At 39.0% G+C, this 15,094-nt stretch overlaps 1 protein-coding gene across 9 annotated transcripts in view; it reads left to right on the top strand.

Annotated features, from left to right (window-relative positions):
• The first annotated feature begins 1,864 nt into the window (after nt 1-1,864).
• The window catches only part of RBMS2 (RNA binding motif single stranded interacting protein 2), a 47,245-nt gene continuing 34,015 nt past the window's right edge, over nt 1,865-15,094 (top strand). For 2 of the 9 annotated variants that reach the window (XM_081127914.1, XM_081127912.1), the window contains exons 1-3: nt 1,865-2,136; nt 2,357-2,426; nt 3,381-3,467. In XM_081127914.1, the coding sequence (XP_080984040.1) occupies nt 3,402-3,467 (66 nt within the window). In that variant the 5' untranslated portion in view covers nt 1,865-2,136; nt 2,357-2,426; nt 3,381-3,401. Of the gene's footprint in view, nt 2,235-2,356; nt 2,427-3,140; nt 3,468-15,094 lie in introns of those variants that run through there. The other 7 variants (XM_081127917.1, XM_081127915.1, XM_081127918.1 and 4 more) reach the window with 5 other exon arrangements.

Below are 15,094 nucleotides of genomic sequence, written 5' to 3'. Positions count from 1 at the left end.
AATCAGATTGTTTGGAAGGCAGAGAATGAAAAGAAATTGGATTGGGTGATTCCTGAAACATCTTATTCGGTATTTCCAGCTATAAAGTTTAGCCTTCCTAGTTCTTGTATAATCACTCGAGGATATGTTTTTATAGATTTGAGAGAGAGAGAGAGAAACATCTATCATTTGTCTCCCATACATGCCCCAACTGGGATTGAACCTGCAACCTGGGTATGTGCCCTGACCCGGAATTGAACTGACCACCTTTTGGTGTATGGGACTACGTTCCAACCAATTGAGCCACACTGGCCAGGGCCTTTTTAAAAAATGGTTGGGCTTCGTCCTGTGCAAGGTTGCTGGTTTGATTCCCAGTCAAGGGCACATCTCCGGGTTTTGGGCTCGATCCCCTGTTGGGGGCACGCAGGAGGCAGGCGATCCATGTTAGGCTCACACATCAATGTTTTTCTCTCTCCCTCTCGCTTCCTCTCTTTCTAAAAATTAATAAACTATTCTTTAAATTTTTTTAAATTGAATTTATTGGGGTGACATTGGTTAATAAACTTATACAGGTTTCAGGTATACAGTTCTATAATACACCATCTGTATATTGTATTGTGTTCAACACCCCAAGTCAAGTATCCTTCCATCACCATTTATCCCCCTTTACCTTCTTCAGCACCCCCCACAGTTCCTCTTTTCCTCTAGTAATCACCATACTGTTGTGTGTCTATGAGTTTTTTTTTCTTTCTTTGCCTAATCCCTTCACCTTTTTCACTCGCCCCCTGCCCTCTGACTCATATAATCTTTTGAATGTAACTAAGATACTAGTTTTTGAAAGTGTTCACTTCAGATCACCAAATCTGGGTTATACAGTACTCAGAGGGATATACACTGGGAGACAGTAGAGTAATTAATCATAATGGAGCTAACATCTACTGAGTGTTTATCAAGTGCCAGGCACCTTTATATGCATTGCCTTATTTCACAACAATTTTAGGTAGTAGATATTATTTATTTACTCTGTTTTACAGATGAAAAGAGCAAGGTTCAGATATGTGAGGTAATTCTCCCAGCATCACTGGACTTGTGAGTGACAGGACTAAACTAGAACTTAGATTTTATTCCAAACACTAATAATGTGGGTATTATCTCCATTTTGCAAATGAGTGAATTAGAGATATTAACTAACTTGGCCTAAAGTCACTTAAATGGTGACTAACAATGGTATCAGGACTTGAACTCATGTCTACCTCTCTCTAAAACTCATGGTTTTAATTATTTTTTTAAGTGTTTTTATTGATTTCAGAGAGAGGGCGAGAGAGGTAGAAACATCAATGATGAGAGAGAGTCATTGATCAACTGCCTCTTGCACGCCCCTGCTGGGGATCGAGCCCTAAACCTGGGCATGTGCCCTGACCGGGAATAGAACTGAGATCTCCTGGATCATAGGTCAATGCTCAACCACTGAGCCATGCTGACTAGGCAAGTTTTAACTATTTTTAATTCTAAGATATTATTGAGCATTAAGGAATTCAGTAGGAGAACACAGCACACTGAGAATATTAGAATTTTTAAAAAATTAGGTTGACGGCCATTATAAATCAGGCCTTAAAGTTTAAGGTTTTTGTACCATATTGTTAGCCTAAAAGAGAAAAAATTAACTAAGGGCCTAAATAGCAAAGATAACTTGGTATATAATGAATGAGAATCTCTGAGGGTAGAAAAGGGACTTTAAAAAAATATAGTATCACTGAGAAATGCCTTTATTAACTTATTTACTGCATTGGCTGCTGTGCTTCCAATCTCTGTTGCAATTCCCACATTGAGGCTGTTCCCACCCTTCCTGTGTCCCTTGAGCTGAGCCGGCACTTCCTGTCCTATTGGAAATGAAAGTTAGAGATTGGGGGTGTTGTATGTGTGTATTTACTCTGCAGAATGTTAGTACTGTCTGTCCTATTATCATAGCAAAAAAGTGACAGGAAAACTAGAATAGAGATTGGGACTTCATTTAAGGGAGGGTTTGGACTTAATGGTTATTGTGGCAAAGCAGGCAGGGTTAATTTATATCTTAAGAGGATATCCATGATGGCAGCAAGGTGGTCTTAAGAAGGGATTTGAAGGCTTTCATTCTACATCCCTGTTCCACTTGGATTGGTAGGTGTTCCTGGGTATCATTCTTACATTTTTGATTTCCTACAAGTTTCCTTTCTTGTTAAGGCTACTTCTGTAGGACATTCCTTTGAAACTTAGAGGTGAGTATTGTTGCAGCTGTGTTAGATTCTTGACTAAGTCTATATTCGTCTTTTCTAAGAACTTTATATTTTTATTCTTTGTAAAGCATATGCTTTTTAAATAGTTATTTTTTTCCCTACAGCTCAGAGACAACTTAAAGCAAACATCTCTCAACTCTGTGAACTTCAGTTTGAACATAAATTCCAGGTTTGGTGAGTAACTCTAGCTGTTTCAGCTTCGTGGACCTTGAAGACTAGGAAATAGTGATATCAAGAGTCAGATAAGATAGTTGAAGAAACCACTAGGCAATTATATCCCAGTAAAGCCAAGGGGGAAAAAGAAACCACTAGGTACCAAGTTTTATGACATAGTCCAGTTTGATAATTCCTTCCTAAGTATGAAATCATACCTGGGTGAATCTGAAAAGCCGTGAGAGGCATCAGCCCATCAGCATGACCCAAGAGGAGTAGAACTGACATGAAACTAGTCATTCCCCATGTTCTGTTTTGCTTGTCTGTTTTTTGGTGAGCTCTCCTGTTTGTTTTTTCATGTACTAAGATCACTGTAAATGTAAAATATGTGTGTGTTGGGGCGGGGAGGAGTCCTGAGCTCATCTCACATATTCTTAGTATGGTTTTCTTCACATATTCTCCAAGGCAGTGTCCCAGTGGCCCCTTTAAAATCAAACTTGCAATCTTCTTTTAGCTAGTATCTAAGGGAAAATAATTCCCATTGTCTTTTCATGAGACTCAGAACTTGTTCCTAGAGGAAAGAGGATGGGATTGAAAAGGGTAAGAACTTTTCTTTTTGCTTCAACTACTGAGCCTGTGAAAAATTAAAAAATAACATCTTGGGCATTAGGACCCAGTGGTAGTGCCTCATTCAGACTCTGGGTTAACTTCTCTCAGTGACGTCAACAAGCAGCCCTAGCTCATTCTTTACCCACCCCCCCTCATTTCTCTCCCTCCTGCTCCTTTTCTCCCCCTTTCTCCTCCCCCTCACTTCACCCTCTCCCTCCCTCCCTTTCCCTCCCTCCCTCCCTCTCTCTCCCTCTCTCCCTCTCTCTTTCTCCCTCTCCCCCTCTCCCTCTCTCTCCCTCTCTCCTTTTCCTCTCTCTCTCCCTCTCTCTCTTCCCTCCCTGTTCCTCTCCCTCTCCTCTCTCTCAGCTCCCTAATATTAAAGAGAAAATGCTGCTATCAGTGACTTCCAGACCTGGGATTTCGACTTTTGGCTATAACAAGAACAACAAAAAGGTAGGGAAAAGTGCTTTTTTTTTGGAATTCAGCTACTTCCTTTTCTGGGAATCCGGGAGTGCTCTTGGCTCTAACATTCTCTTTAAGACAGGAAAAGGATTCCTTTCTCATCTCAGCACCTCTCCCTTTTCCACCACTTTCTGACATCTTTTTTTACCTGGTTCTGAAGTTCCAGGAATTTACAGTCTTTGTATGTGAGGCCTGAGAAGGCAGGGGAATTAAAAACAAGTTTTTATCTTTGAGAAATGAAGTTAGTTTGACTTCTTGCTGATATACCTAATCTCCACAGGGATAATATGTCATCTCAGACCCTGGCCCCTAGTCCACCCCCCTCCAGTACTATTTTATTTGATTAACTGTTTCCATTCTTTCTCACCCCACCTTCCTTCCTGCCCATTCCACCAGTAATATCAGGTAGCAGAAATATAGTCAGTGAAATCACAACAGCTTCATCAAGAACTGGTTGTACTCTTCTAGACTAGATAGAGACCCCACCCGACCCAGCCTGAAGGAAAGGAGCCTTAAGAGAAGACACGCTTTAGGATTAAGGCAGAAAGTTCTGTGATTCTTTGGGCTTTGCTGCTGAGCTGGTGCTTTGAGATCTGTAGATAGTCAGGCTCAGCAGGGATCCTTGGAGTCTTTAGGATTAACCTGAGGCTGCCAAAGAGTTGTCTTTGCTTGGACACCTGAGCAGTCTGGAGAGAGGTGGACATCATGCCCACATTTGCCAGAGAATATCCTTGGTAGTTTTTTGGCATTTCAGGGCTGATTAGGAGGAACTCCATGCTGTAACAGAAAGACCCTTTACCCTCTCTCAGTGTCCTAGCTGTTCTTTGAAGAAAAAAGATACCATAGACATTTAGGGATCTTTTGATCATCTGATGGAGTGCTGGAAGGTGGGAAAGGATTCCTGCTGCTTTCTCATATACCTAAAGAAACTGTTACAGGTAGATTTAAACACAGTGTGTGATCAAGGCAGTGAGTAAATGTTTAGACCCAAAACACTTAGTGTTAGTTTATGGATTATATGGTATTCATTCCAGTTATATCCTTAAAAAATATGGGTCGGGTGTTGGTTATTTATAATACATACACACATATTTATGGATATATGACTTCGAGGGATAGTTCATCTTTTTTTATTCTTTTCAGACCTTACATAGTACTATATGAAAGTTTTCTTCCTGATTTTTTCCCTCCCCCAAGTCTCTCCAGTTAACCAGACCCATTAAAATAAAGTAAAATGAATTAGAGGAATTAGTTTTTTTCCTATTAGGGGTTTCATGTATTTGATGCTATCTAAAAATCTTCTCTTTTCTTAGCTCTCTACTTGCTTCCCCACTTGTAGTATAAAATAACGTTTAACCATCTTCTGAATCTAGAATAGTAAAGGGGACAAAGAGGTATGCTTATGGGTTTGGATTTAAATCTTACCTCTCTTCTTGATAACTTGTAAATTTTGAGAAGCAATTCAGGAAACATTGGCAGTGGTGGTGGTGGTGGGGAGTAGATACATACTTACTAATGCATTTGTCAAGAAATCTTTGGGTTCTCACAGGTCAGTGTTATGATGACATCACTTTGTGGCTATATATATGATTCCTTGCGTCTATATGTAAGTCTGTGACTATTGGGTATGTTTAGACTAAAGCATTACTACATTGCTCTTTGTTTTTGTGTTGAAATATAGAGCTTCATGTGTTCATTTCTCTTTTGAGGAGAGTGTTTTAGATGGATTTGCTCATGTAATTTGTGCATTTTTATACCTAAGGTTTAATTTGAAAAATAACTTTTATTAGTTTTTAGTAGTAAGTGTAAGACATACCAATTAAAAAAAACTTAAGCATAGTCCTAGCTGGTTTGGCTCAGTGGTTAGAGCATCGGCCCGCGGACTGAAGGATCTCGGGTTTGATTCCAGCCAAGGGCACCTATTACTGTTGCAGACTGGATCCCTGGCCCTGTTTGGGGTGGGTGCGGGAGGCAACCAATTGATGTGTCTCTCTCACATCGATGTATTTCTCTCTCTCTCTCTCCCTTCCACTTTCTCTGAAAAAGTAATGGAAAAAATATCCTCAGGTGAGGATTAAAACAACCACCACCACCAACAACAACAACAATAACAAAAATCCTTAAACATAAAGAGGTTTATAAAATTAAAAGTCAAGTCCTCCCTTCATGTCCTGATGTTTATTACCCAAATCTCACCCCTCAAGGAGAATAACTGGCAGCAGTTTGGTATATGTACTCTACCAGACTTTTTCTATGACAAGGTAAAGTTACAATTTTGATGTTGGCCAATTTGCCATTTCTATTAAGAACTCAGTTTCTCAAGTAGAATAAGTCTATGTAATAAAGTTCTTGGACCTGTCAAAAATATTTAAAAAACTGAAAGAACAATCGAACTCTAAACTTCTAAAAAAGTACAAATTCTAAATATCTGATTCAAACAAAAACACAGGCCAATGGAACAGAATTGGGAGCCCAGAAATAACCCCACACATATATGGGCAACTAATTTACGATGAAGGAGCTAAGAATATACAGCGGAGAAAGGAAAGTCTCTTCAATAAATGGTGTTGGGAAAACTGGATAGCCACATGCAAGAGAATAAAAGTAGACCACTATATGATACAACATACAAAAATTAACTCAAAATGGATTAAAGACTTGAATGTAAGACTTGAAACAATAAAATACATAGAAGAAAACATAGGTACTAAGCTTTTGGACATTGGTCATAGTGGTGTTTTTGGAATTTGACTCCAAAGGCAAAGGAAACAAAGCAAAAATAAACTAATGGGATTCCATCAAACGAAAAAGCTTCTGCACAGCAGAGGAAACCATCAACAGAACAAGTGGGAGAAGGTTTTTTGCGATGGGGGGAGAAGACATTTGCAAACAATACTTCCAATAAGAGGTTAGTATCAGAGGTTAATATATAAAGAACTCATACAACTCAACAACAAAAAACAAATAACCCAAATGAAAAATAGGCAGAGGATCTGAATAGATATTTTTCCAAGGAAGACATACAGATGGCCAACAGGCATATGAAAAGATGTTCAGCACCACTAATTATTAGGGAAATGCAAATCAAAACAACAAATGTATAATTCCTAATAAAGGCAGGTTTTTTTCCTCAGGATGTAGTGCTGAATATCCATTCCTTTCTTTGGAATTAAAATAGTCACAGAAGGGGGAAAATGTGGATTTCAAAGAGACATTCCATAAAATAATGTGGTACATTTTTAAAAAACATCTATTTTAATGACTTTCAATTATTATTGGTTCGTTAAAAAAAAAAAAAGCCTGAAGTAAAAAGATCTGTGTTCTAAGGTCTCAACACTGTTTCTTCAACATTAGATCAGTAGAGGGATTTGAATGTAGGTAAGATTTAAAGAGGAAATGTTTGGGACTAAAGGAATTTCAGACTTGTAAAGGGCTTAACCACGCCTTCCCTGACATCATCTTCCTGGCATGTGTTATTATAATTTAACTCCTCAGAGCATCAACAATCATTTCCTTTGGAAAAAAAGAAAAGGGACAGATAATTTGGGATAATTTGCCTTTCCCAACCTATTTTGCATAAATTTCTATTTTCTCTTGATCTTATATATATGTATTTATTTATTTTTATATCCTCACCTGAGGATTTTTTTCTCGATTGCTTTTCAGAGGCAGTGGGGGGGGGAGAGGGAGAGAAACATCAATGGTGAGAGAATTATTGATCGGCTGCCTCTTGCACGCCCCTGCTGGGGATGGAGCCCACAACCCCGGCATGTGCCCTGACTGGGAATCAAACCACAATCTCCTGGATCATAAGTCAGTGGTCAACTGCTGAGCCATGCCAGATGGGCTATCCAGCCTTTCTTTATCTTCTCCACCACCCCTGTCAACTACAAAAACTAGTATCAACTAAGCATTTCTTCACTAGAAATGATTTATTCAGGAAAAGAAAGGATTGCAACCCAGTACATGTAGACGTATCAAGCTACACTGCCCTGTGTGCCAAGATGGAGAGGATAGAGGGGGGAAAAGGAAATTAAGTGTGTGTGGGGCAATTACAACCACAGAGTTTCATTTAAGCATAGAGTTCTTCCTCCAGGTTCTCTTGATGCCATAAAATGCAAGAACTTCTTTCATAAGCTCAACTCCTCTCACAGATTCTCCCAACTGATCATGCTCACTAAAGTATCAGTCATAATCTTTATCACTCCCCAGGATTCCATTCCATTCATTCTGCTTTGTGGTACCTGTAGTTCTCTTTATATACCCTTTGATTGTTGGTTTATAGTTTTCATTCAATAAGAAAATATGCTGTAAAACAGAAAAATATAGATAAGAAACAGGACAGGGAAAATGAAGATTAGAATAAGAGGTCAGTTGGAATTAAATACAAACCCTCAAACCATAGTTTTATCCTGAAAGATGAAGACTGAAGAATAGTCATTGATTTTGTTAGTGTAGAGGTGGTTGGTGACTTTGACAAACAATTTCAGATTGGGGAGCAAAAAGCAAGGTTGGAATGGGTTGCTGAGTGAAACAAGGTAAGGAAGTATACATGGTATGTGTATAGGCTAATCTTTTAAGAACTAAGATGGAGAGCAGAACCGTTTAAAAAATGGGCTAAAGATCTGAATAGATATTTCTCCAGAGAAGATCTATAAGTAGCCATGAAAAGATGCTCAGCATTTTTAGCCATTGAAGAAATGCATATCAGGCCTGGCTGGGCATGGCTCAATGGTTGAGCATTGACCTGGGATGCAGGAGATCGTGGTTTGATTCCCGGTCAGGGCACATGCCCAGGTTGCAGGCTCGATCCCCATTCGGGGGCATGTAGGAGGCAGCCCATCAATGACAACTCTCTCATCATTGATGTTTTAACTCTCTCTCATCCTCTCTCTGAAATCAATAAAGTTATATTAAAAAAAAGAAAAAGAAATGCATATTAAAACCACAATGAGATATCACTTCACACCCTCTAGGATGGCTGTAATAAAAAAGATAATAATGTAGAATAATTGGACCCTGCATACACTGCTGGTGGGAATATAAAATGGTGCAGCTTCTTTGGAAGACAGTTTGGCATTTCCTTAAAAGATTAAGTACACTCCTAGGTATATATACCCAAGAGAAAGTAGCATATATGTCCAGGGGCATGCTGGGAGTGGTGCCAAAGAACTGTGAGGGGGTCTTTGAGGAGCTCAAACAGTAGGGATGGTCCCACAAGGCCTGATTGCTGAGACATTCAGTCAACAGGAAAATATGAATAATTCTAGGCAGCAGTCACTGTTCTTTACCACACTTCCAGATTTACAGAAACTCTGTGCTGTCAGGATAATCTTGTGTAATGGGGTGGCAGATACTGAGATTAGGAGTACACAAATGAAGATGTGAAGGCAATCGCTGTTTTTGCACCAAGCTATTTTTGCATCACCTATGCCTGGAATATTTAGCCAAATTTGGGTCATGATGATAATATCATTTTATAACGATGGAAAAATTAACGCCTATATTGAAAAATATGGAGTTAAGGTGGAGGTACCACAGAGTAATTTCTGTAATTCTTCAAAACTGCCTTTCTTTCTTTTTTTCTTTTTTTTAAAATATCTTTATTGATTTCAGAGAGAGGAAAGGAGAGGGAGAGAGATAGAAACATCATTGATGAGAGTCATCGATCGGCTGCCTCCTGCACGCCCCCTACTGGGGATCTAGCCCACATTGATTGGTTGCTTCCTGTATGTGCCCCAAACAGGATTGAACCCGAGACCTAGGTATGTGCCCTTACTGGGAATCGAACCCTCGGCCCTTTGGTACACAGGACGTTACTCTAACCAAGTGAGCCATACCCCCAAGGGTAGACTTTCATATTCTTGAATGGTCAGTTCTTCGCCCTCATCTTACTTATTGTCAACACTTGGCACAGTTGACCATGCTATTTTTTGAAACACTTTCTTGATTGGGTTTACAGAACACCCCACTGTCCTGTTCCTCTAGTATTTATGGCCTGTCTTCTTCAGGCTCCTTTCCTCATAAATTTCCTGGTCTCTAGACTCAGTCCTTGAATTTTTCTGTCTACACTTCTCCCTTCATAATTTTATTCAGTCTCATAGCTTTAAATATCACTCATACGATGACAACTCTCAAGTTATATTTCCAACCTGGACTACCTTCCTGCTTCCCAGATTCAAATATCTAAAATCATACTTGATATCACCATTTAGATATTTATCAGACATTTCAAATTTAATGTGTTTAAGATAGAGTTCCTGCCTGCTTTCTGCCTCCCTGCCCTGTCAGAACTCACTGTCGTCCTCATCTCAGTAAATGGTAACTTCATTCTTCCAGGTAATTAGGCCAAAAACCTTGACTTATCCCTAATACTAGTACCTACTTTATTGGTACATGGTTAATGGTCATTAAGGTTAGCAGTTATAACTAAAATTACCCATGGAAGACATGATTCCATTCTCTTTATTACTATTTGCATATAAGCAAATTTAGAGTTTCTTTCATCTTAAAAATAATAAGGAACAAACTTGCTTTAATTTCGTGTCTCCTGCCAGTTACTGTCCCATTTTTCTGATCCCTTTCATGATCAAACTTCTTGAAAGAGTAGTTTCTATAGAGTCTCTACTTCCTTACCTCCAATTCTCTTTTTCTCAGTACTGTATCGATGTGTGTATGTTTTTGAAGACTCTGTACCTTTTTTTTTTTAATCCTCACCCAAGGATATCTTTATTGATGTGCATGTGTGTGTGTGAGAGCAAGAGAGAGAGAAAAAGAGAGAGAAACATCTATGTGTGAGAGAAACATCCATCAGTTGCCTTCAATCCCTCCCCCCAGGGATTGTATCCGAAATCGGGAAAATGAACCTGCAACCTTTTTTTTTTTTGGTGTACAGGATGACGCTCAACCAACTGAGCCACCCAGCCAGGCTGTATTTGTTTTTTAATTATGGTAAAATACATATTACATAAAAGTTACTACTTTTCCCCATTTTTAAAATTAAATTTATTGGGGTGACATTGGTTAATAAAATTATATAGGTTTCAGGTGTATGGTTCTATAATATATCACCTGTATATTTTATTGTGTGTTTGCCACCCCAAGTCAAGTCTCCTTTCATCACCATTTATCTCCCCTGTACCCTCTTCTACCTCCCCCCACCTCCCTTTCCCTCTGGTAATAACCGTACTATTATCTGTGTCTATTTGGTGTTTTTTTTTGTGTGTGTGTGTGCGCTTGCGCTTAATCCCTTCACCTTTTCCACACAGCCCTGCAACCCCACTCTCCTCTGACAGCTGTCAGTCTGCTCTCTATCTATGAATCTGTTTCTATTTTGTCTGTTAGTTTCTTTTGTTCAGTAGATTCCACATATGAATGAAATCATATTTTACTTGTCTTTCTCTGACTGGCCTATTTCACTTAGCATAATGTTAATTTTTTCCATTTTTGAGTGTACAGTATAGTAGTGTTAAGTACATTTACTTACATTGTTGTACAACCAATCTCCAGAACTCTTTTCATCTTGCAAAACTGAAAGTCTACACCCATTATTAAACAACTCCCCATTCTTCCTTCCCCCTCAGCCTCTGGCAGCCACTGTTCTCCTTTGAGTTCTTGAAATACCTCATATAAATGGAATCATACAGTATTTGTCTTTTTATTTGGCTTATTTCACTCAGTATAATGTCCTGAAGGTTCATCCATGCTGGTACATATGTCAGAATTTCCTTACTTTTTATTTATTTAAAAATTTTGATTTATTATTTTAGAGAGAGAGAAAGGGAGGGAGAGAGAGAGAAACATCTATCTGCTGTTCCATCTATCCATGTATTCATTGGTTGATTCTTGTATGTTCCTGGACTGGGAATTGAACCCCAACCTTGGCCTATCGAGACAACACTCTAACCATCTGAGCTACCTGGCCAGGACTAAAATTTCCTTGCTTTTTAAGGCTGAGTAATATTTTGTTGTATGTGTATAGTACATTTTATTGATCCAGTCTTCCGTGAGAGACACTTGGGTTGCTTCCATCTTTTGGCTATTGTAAATAATGTTTCTTTGAACATGGGTGTACAGATAATCTCTTCAAGACTCTGCTTTCAGTTCTTTTGGTTATATTCCCAGAGGTGGAATTGCTGAATCATATGGTAATTCTATTTTTAATTTTTTGAGGAATCACCATGTTTTTTTCCATAGCAGCTATACTATTTTACATTCCTTTCAACAGTGCACAAGGGTTCTTCTGATTTCTCTACATCCTTGCAAACACTTATTTTCAGTTTTTTTGATAGTAGCTATTCTAAAGGATGTGATATGGTATCTCATTGTAGTTTTGATTTTCATTTCTCTAATGATTAGTGATGTTCAGCATCTTTTCATGTACTTGTTGGCCATTTGTATATCTTATTTGGAGAAGTGTCTTTTTTTTATTTTCATGCTTTTATATATATATATATATATATATATATATATATATATGTCTTTATTGATTTCAGAGAGAGGAAGGAAGGAGGGGGGAAGAGAGAGAAAAACATCAATGATGAGAATCATTGATTGGCTGCCTCCTGCACGTCCCCTACTGGGGATCGAGCCCGAAACCTGGGCATGTGCCCTTACTGGGAATCGAACCGTGATCTCCTGGATCATAGGTCGATGCTCAACCGCTGAGCCACACCAGCCAGGCTGGAGAAATGTCTTTTTAAGTCCTTTGCCCATTTTTTAATGGATTGTTTTTTGTTGTTAGGTTATTTATATATTCTGAATATATATAATATAATATATAAAATATTTTTTCCATTTTGTAGGCTGCCTTTTTACTCTTGCTTGTGTTCTTTAAAGTTTTAATTTTGATTTATTTCAATTTATATATATTTTCCTTCTGTTGCCTATTCTTTTGGTGTCATATCTAAGAAATTGTCAAATCCAGTCTCTTGAAGCTTTTCCCCCTATGTTTTCTTCCAAAAGTTTTATAGTTTTAGCTTTTATGCTTAGGTCTTTGATCCATTTGGGGTTAATTTTTGTATATAGTGTAAGTTAAGAGTACAGTTTCATTCTTTTTAAAAAAGATTTTATTTTATTGATTTTAGAGGGAGGAAAGGAGAAAGAGAGACATTAATTTGTTGTTCCACTTATTTATGCATTCATTGGTTGATTCTCGTATGTGCCCTGTCCAGGGATCGAACCCACAACCTTGGCATATTGGGATAACACTCTGACCAACTGAACTACCCAGCCAGGGCCCAACTTCATTCTTTTGCCGGTAGATATCCAGTTTTCCCAATTCCACTTGTCAAAAAGACTTCTTTCCCCATTGAATGGGGAAATAAACAATTCGTAAGTTTTAAATTGTGTGCTGTCCTAAGTAACATGACAAAATCTTACACCGCCCCCCTGCTGCATCCTGCTGGGGACATGAATCATCCCTTTGTCCAACATTTTCAGTCACTCAGTAGGCCTTTTGGTCATCAGATTGACTAATTTGGTATTGCAGTGCTTATGTTTAAGTAATCCATATTTTACTCAATAATAGCCTTAAAAGTGCAAGAGTAGTGATGCTAGCAATTCGAATATGCCAAAGAGAAGCTGTAAAGTGCTTTCTTTAAGGAAAAATATGAAAGTTCTTAATATGAAAAAATTTTTAAATTGTATGCTGAGATTGCTAAGGTCTGCAGTGAAAACAAATCTGTCTGTGAAATTGTGAAGAAGGAAAAAGAAATTTGTGCTGGTTTGGTTGTTGCACTTCAAATTGCAAAAGTTATGTCCGCAGTGCATGCTAAGTGCTTAATTAAATTTGTGGGTGGAAGACCTGAACAGAAAATGTGTTCCGATTGATGGCCCTGTGTTGTGGCAGAAAACATTGAGCCTGTATTAAGACTTCAGCAAGGGATCCTCTGAAATGAGTGACGCTAAGCCATTTAATGCAAGTAAGGAATGGTTACACAGATTTAGGAATAGGTTTGGACTGAAAAACATGAAAATTACTGGAGAGAGAAACCACATTCACATAACTTTTATTACACTATATCATTGTAATTATTCTGCTTTGTTGGTTATTGTTGTTAATCTCTTACTGTGCCTAATTTAGAAATTAAACTTTATTATAGGTATGTATGTATAGGAAAAAGCATAATATATATAGAGTTTGGTATTATCCACGGCTTCAGGTGTCCACTGGGCACATTGGAACATCTCCTGAAGATAAGGGGGACTACTATATTTTCTATCTTTAAATTTTGTACTTTCTGGGGTATAAACTTTATTTTATGTTTTTCTCCTAGTCCTTCTATGGATATTTTAAAAATATCTGCTATCATATATATTTCTAAATATGTCTTTCTTGACTTCAGGGGGAGGGAGAGTGAGAGTGAAAGTGAGAGAAACATTAATGATAAGAAAGAGTCATTGATTGGCTGCCTCCTGCACACCCCCTGCTGGGGATTGAGCCCACAACCTGGGCATGTGCCCTGACCAGGAATCGAACTGTGATCTCCTAGATCATAGGTCGATGTTCAACCTCTGAGCCATTCTGGTTGGGGAGTCCATACTGTTTTAATAGTGACTGTACTAATTCTATATTCCCACCAACAGTGCTCCAGGGTTCCCTTTTCTTCACATCTTTGCTAGCATCTATTAATTAATTAATTAATTAATTAACTAGTCATTCTAACAGGTATGAGGTGATATCTCATGGTTGTTGTTTTTTTAAATAAATGTATTGATTTCAGAGAGAGGAAGGGAGAGGGAGAGAGAGAGATAGAAACATTAATGATGAGAGAGTTATCATTGGCTGCCTCCTGCATGCAACTGGGGATCAAGCCTGCAACCCAGGCATGTGCCCTGACTAGAATCGAACCGTGATCTCCTGGATCCTAGGTCGATGCTCAACTGCTAAGCCACGCCCAGCCAGGCATCTCATGTGGTTTTGATGTGCATTTTCCTAATGATCAGTGATATTAAGCACTTTTTCATATACCTGTTGGCCATTTTTCTATCTTCTTTGGAAAAATGTCAATTCAAGAGGACTTCCAGTCACCACAGAACAGGCTGGTCCCACACCCATGTGTGGTGGTTTAAGATCAGGAAGGGTATCTTGGCTTTAAAGGTCCCCCCTGAGGAGCGAGGGGTCCTAGCCCCTCACCAGACCTCGCCAGTGCAGGGTTCCAGTGCCAGGGAGAGAAGTTCCTGTAACTTCTGGTTGTAAAAACCAGCTGGGAGGAGATTAAAGATGGCTACAGACTAGGTGGAAGCTACACATACACTCTCCCGGGATAAACTGGAATTACAACTAAAACATAGAGACACCTTCCTGAATAATCAACTGCAAATGAGGATGAGCTGGAGAGCACCCTCATAACCAAGGAGGAAAATTGGAGACCCCATAGAGACTAGTAGGAAGTGCTGAGGCATGAGAGGGCTGGCTGGGCTCCCACAGGCAGCAGCTAAAGGTCTGGAGGGCTATCTCAGCTGTAGATGGTTCCCACTGAGGACTCTGGGGCCTAGACCCCAGGCTGGGCTTCCCAGCCAAGAGAACTGAGAAAAGTGCCCACATAGCATCTGGCTGTGAAAAGCAGCCAGGTTTCTGTCTGCCAGGGAGAGACGGCTGGAAATGCAGGCACCCT

This window comes from Miniopterus schreibersii (assembly GCF_964146895.1).
Source record: "Miniopterus schreibersii genome assembly, chromosome: 2".
Taxonomy (NCBI): Eukaryota; Metazoa; Chordata; class Mammalia; order Chiroptera; family Miniopteridae; genus Miniopterus; species Miniopterus schreibersii.
The sequence above is the reverse complement of the archived record's forward strand: the minus strand, read 5'-3'. Positions and strand labels throughout refer to the sequence as shown.